The sequence below is a fragment of the Podarcis melisellensis genome, assembly GCF_964234715.1.
Source record: "Podarcis melisellensis genome assembly, chromosome: 15".
Classification (NCBI taxonomy): Eukaryota; Metazoa; Chordata; class Lepidosauria; order Squamata; family Lacertidae; genus Podarcis; species Podarcis melisellensis.
In genome coordinates, this window is record NC_138532.1 from 28,962,094 (window position 1) to 28,966,174 (window position 4,081).

At 48.3% G+C, this 4,081-nt stretch overlaps 1 protein-coding gene across 1 annotated transcript; it reads right to left on the reverse strand.

Moving 5' to 3' along the window:
• Positions 1 to 1,080: 1,080 nt before the first annotated feature.
• LOC309357528 (C-C motif chemokine 5-like) lies at positions 1,081 to 3,677 on the reverse strand. Its single transcript, XM_081889703.1, has 3 exons — positions 3,482 to 3,677; positions 2,252 to 2,354; positions 1,081 to 1,431 (listed from the first exon to the last, which is right to left on the reverse strand). Exons 1-3 carry the CDS (start codon positions 3,558 to 3,560, stop codon positions 1,323 to 1,325), a joined length of 291 nt encoding a protein of 96 aa, XP_081745829.1. The 5' UTR covers positions 3,561 to 3,677; the 3' UTR covers positions 1,081 to 1,322.
• Positions 3,678 to 4,081: the final 404 nt, after the last annotated feature.

Here is a 4,081-nt window from a genome sequence, read left to right on the forward strand (position 1 = left end):
AATTTCTCCATCGCTCCATCTGCAACTTTAACAACAACTGCCAAAGCCACTCTATCCCAGTAAATATTACCTGTTGTCACCATTTTTCCTCAGCCTGGAAAGAGAGCGGTCTGTTGAACTGCAGATGACTCAATAAAGAACCTTATCAGTTCCTTGGCAGTTCACAGACTCCTTTCATCCTTCCTTCCAACTAAAGATATATGAGCAATTATACTTCCAATTAAATTAAAATCCAAGCCCTCTTAGCGTTATTCAGTTCACTTCATAAATAATAGAAGATGGGGAAGAGTCAGCTCTAAGTTTCCATCATAAACCTTTTGCAAAATAGAGCTTCCCTCCCTTTTCCCTTTTTTTTACACACATGGTTCCATTTGATGTCATATTCCATATTTATAATCCAATTTCTTCCATCCCCGCTTGTACAAATATAATCTGAACTAATATTCAGAGGAGGGTTGCCAAATCATAAATGTAGAGAAGAAAACTTTAAATAAAGAAACCGTAGGCTCCCCTCCCCTGTCTTTTGCACCGAATGAAGTCTTATCTCAAGTACAAATCTTAAAGTCCTTGCAGTTGGTTTGCTCCGCAGTTTCTGATCTCATCTCTTCTAGCACACACCTGTACTTTACTCCAATTAAGCTCTAATTAACAGGCGAACTTCTGCTTCTTAATGATGGCGAAGTGCTGAACCCCAGGAAAGTGCAGGGAACCCTGGAGTCCCTCACTGCTCAGAAATTGGGGTGCATGTCACAACATAAAATTATATTGGGGGAAATTCCTTGCCCAAAATGTATATATTTGGCAAAATTGTGTACAAATGTGGATACACCAGGGGAAATATATGTGGGAATTCATGTGGGTTTTTGCACAGGCTTTTAAAAGAAAAATTGATGCAGAAATATAGAAAATGGAACTTCCAAGTTGGAAAGAATGAGAAACTCAGAGAAACCCAATGAGCCGCTTTTTCTTGCCTCCTCCCCTCTCCCCAATTAAGCTACAGAACGAAGCTGAACCCTTGAGAGCGGGAAGGGGGGGGGGAGAGGGACGAAGCGGAATGAACCAGTCTGAGGCCCAGAAGGATTCCATTTTTGCCCCTTTATTTATTCACATGAAAGGTCTTTGTGACGATGCTTTACAGAAAGAACCTCTGGGCTATCTCACTTCCCTTGTGGAAAATAATAATACAAAAACAAACAACTGCTTAAAATATGCTGACATAAATAAATTAAGATACATTATAATAAAGTGCAACTGTCACATGGGTGGGTGTGGGTGGCTGTGCATGTTCTGCATACGGCAAGGCTTTCGCGCACTTGGTTTTCTCATTCCTTGCTGGGTGTTGTCAATGTTTGGGAGAGACTTTGGATACGTTCCTGGGTCCATGCGGCACTGGGGTCTGCACACTGCCGCCTATTCGCTTTCGTGGTAAATCTGCAAAGAGAGAAATGCCTGTTTAGTGCCCAGCCAGCCAGAGCATCAGAAGCTCTGCACTGTCTACACTGACTGGCAGCAGTGGCTCTGTGAAGTTTTGGGAAGGACTGATGCGGGTGGTGCTGTGGGTTAAACCACAGAGCCTAGAACTTGCTGATCAGAAGGTCAGCGGTTTGAATCCCCGCGACGGGGTGAACTCCCATTGCTTGGTCCCTGCTCCTGCCGACCCAACAGTTCGAAAGCACATCAAAGTGCAAGTAGATAAATAGGTACCACTCCGGTGGGAAGGTAAACGGCGTTTCTGTGCGCTGCTCTGGTTCACCAGAAGCGGCTTAGTCATGCTGGCCACATGACTCGGAAGCTGTACTCCAGCTCCCTCAGCCAATAAAGCGAGATGAGCGCCGCAACCCCAGAGTCGGTCACGACTAGACCTAATGGTCAGGGGTCCATTTACCTTTATATCCCAGCCCCACCTGCGACTGTACCTGGGACCATCTGCAGGCAAACAGGTGCTCTGTCCCATGGAGGCTTTGGCCTGGGGGTGGGGAAGAGGAGGGCACCCCTGGCATTCACCCTCCAGAGCCTCTCCCTCCCCTGGGAAGCTGTTGACTCGCTCTCCCACCTGCACCTCCTCAGAGTTGGGGTCAGGGGCTGAGGTTCCCTAAGGCCACCAGGTCACTTCCAGGACGGAGAGGCGATTCCCTGAAGCCCCCTGATCTGGTATGGAATTGCAAAGGAGCTTTGGCCTCTGCAGCTATTGCTAATAGTTTGTAGCTTGGCTGATCACACACAAATTGTTTTCAGAGTTTTTCATACTTACACGACAGCTGGCAGGGAGCACTTGCTGCTTGCATAGTCATAGGACGCCAGGAGTCTGAGTGGTATGGGTTTCATAACGTATTTCTTACAGCAGTAGCCTGAGTCTGTGGGAGAGAAGAGCGGAAGGGAGTGAACAAATGACTTCTGCTTCCTGCAGTCTTGATTTGACTCCACAGGGGATTGGACCTGAGATCTACATTCAAGGCAGTTGCTCTGTCACTGAGCTTCTTCCCCCAAAGTAAAATTCTAGTCCCAAGGATTCTGAATCAAGGACTGTTATTAAATATAGGAAGCTACCTTATACCGAGGCAGACCATTGGTCCATCTAAGCCAATATTGTCTACACAGACTGGCAGCAGCAGCTCTTAAGGATTTCATGCAGGGGATGTTACCAGCTGGGGATTGAACAGGAGACCTGCATTCAAAGCAGATGCTCTGGCACTGAGTTACTGTTCTTTCCCTAAGACTATCCCCAGTCATGAGTGCTGAAATCTTAGAGGGCTAATTTCATAGGCACATAAGAAGCTACCTTTCAGCAAGTCAACCCATCTAGCTCACGATGGTCTGCTATGACTGGCAGTGGCTCAGTGTAGTGTCAGATGTGGGGCATTCCCAGCCCTACCTGGAGATGCTGGGGAGTGAACCTGGGACTCTCTCTCTGGCCAACAGAGGTGCCTTGGGGAGGGTTGCACTGGGGCCCTGCTCTCCTCCCAAGCAAACCCTTTCGGAGGGGACCATCCCTCCTTCACTGTGCTCCCCCTAAAGAATATAAGAGGAGCCATGCTATCCTCCATGAATTGAACTAATGCTCTTCTAAAGTCCTCCAAGTTGGTGGCCATCATTGACTCCAGTGGGAAGGAGTTTTAAAAGAACATCTGGAGCGCCTTGCTGCATCAGGCCAGTAGCCCATCTAGTCCAGCATCCTCTTCTCATAATGGCCAACCAGATGCCCCAAGAGGAAGCCCACAAGTGGGACCCGAGCACACTCCCTTCCCATGGGTTCCATCAACTTGTCTCCAGAAGTGTTGCTGTCTCCAGCCACAGAGGCAGAGGGTAGCCACCATGGCTGGTGGCCACCAATAGCCCTCTCCTGCTTGGCCCAGCTCCTGCGGCATCAGGAGCAGCCAGGAGTGCAGGACAGCCTTGGAATAAGATGGTGGTGCGGACTGTGGTCCCCAAGGCTTGAGATGCCTTTGGCAGTGATGCTGTGAAGAAGGAAAGGGGGACTTACCTATATGAGACTGAGCCTGGGAGAAGAGGAGGGCGGTGATGGTCATCAGGAAAGCAAAGGCAGCAATGAAGCTCTTCATTTTTGCTTGTGGAATGGAAGAGGAGGCTTGTTGCTCAAAGCTGAGGGTGCAGAAGCAGTCAAGGTCCAAGCTCTCGGTTGCTCCAGAATGAGCTCCATGAGTTTCCCCTTCTTCTCTTTATACAGGCAGATGGGGGTTCCTTGGAAGGCGAATCACTCAGGAGTGACGAAATCCCAGCCCCAATTTTGCTTACTCTGGAGAAGCGTCCAAATTAGGGAGGGAAGAGGAAGTGAAAACGAGATTCTGCAGTCCCCTGCTGGTCCTGCAGGTGGCTGGATCTGGCCAGGAAGAGAAGGCAAGGAAGTGTTTGCTGTTTCGGTCCCAACAGGAAAGTTTTCAGCACCAGATCTCAGAGGGATGAGAACAAGTACAGCAATCTGTGGAACATTTCCAAGAGGGAGGCAGCAGTAGGGGCTTTTTTTGTCCTTGCAGATGCACAAGAAATAACAGCACACTGAAAAGATTTTCTGCTAGGGGTTATGGGGACAGAAATTCCAAAGAAGATAGTTAAGTTATTTATG

Bases quoted from the DNA above. Each gene is read 5' to 3' on its own strand.
- LOC309357528 (XM_081889703.1), bottom strand. From the start codon at position 3,560: ATGAAGAGCTTCATTGCTGCCTTTGCTTTCCTGATGACCATCACCGCC. The intron at 2,355-3,481 runs GTAAGTCCCCCT...TCTCTCCCACAG, and splicing joins CCAGGCTCAGTCTCATATAG to ACTCAGGCTACTGCTGTAAG. The intron at 1,432-2,251 runs GTAAGTATGAAA...CTCTCTTTGCAG, and splicing joins TGCTCCCTGCCAGCTGTCGT to ATTTACCACGAAAGCGAATA.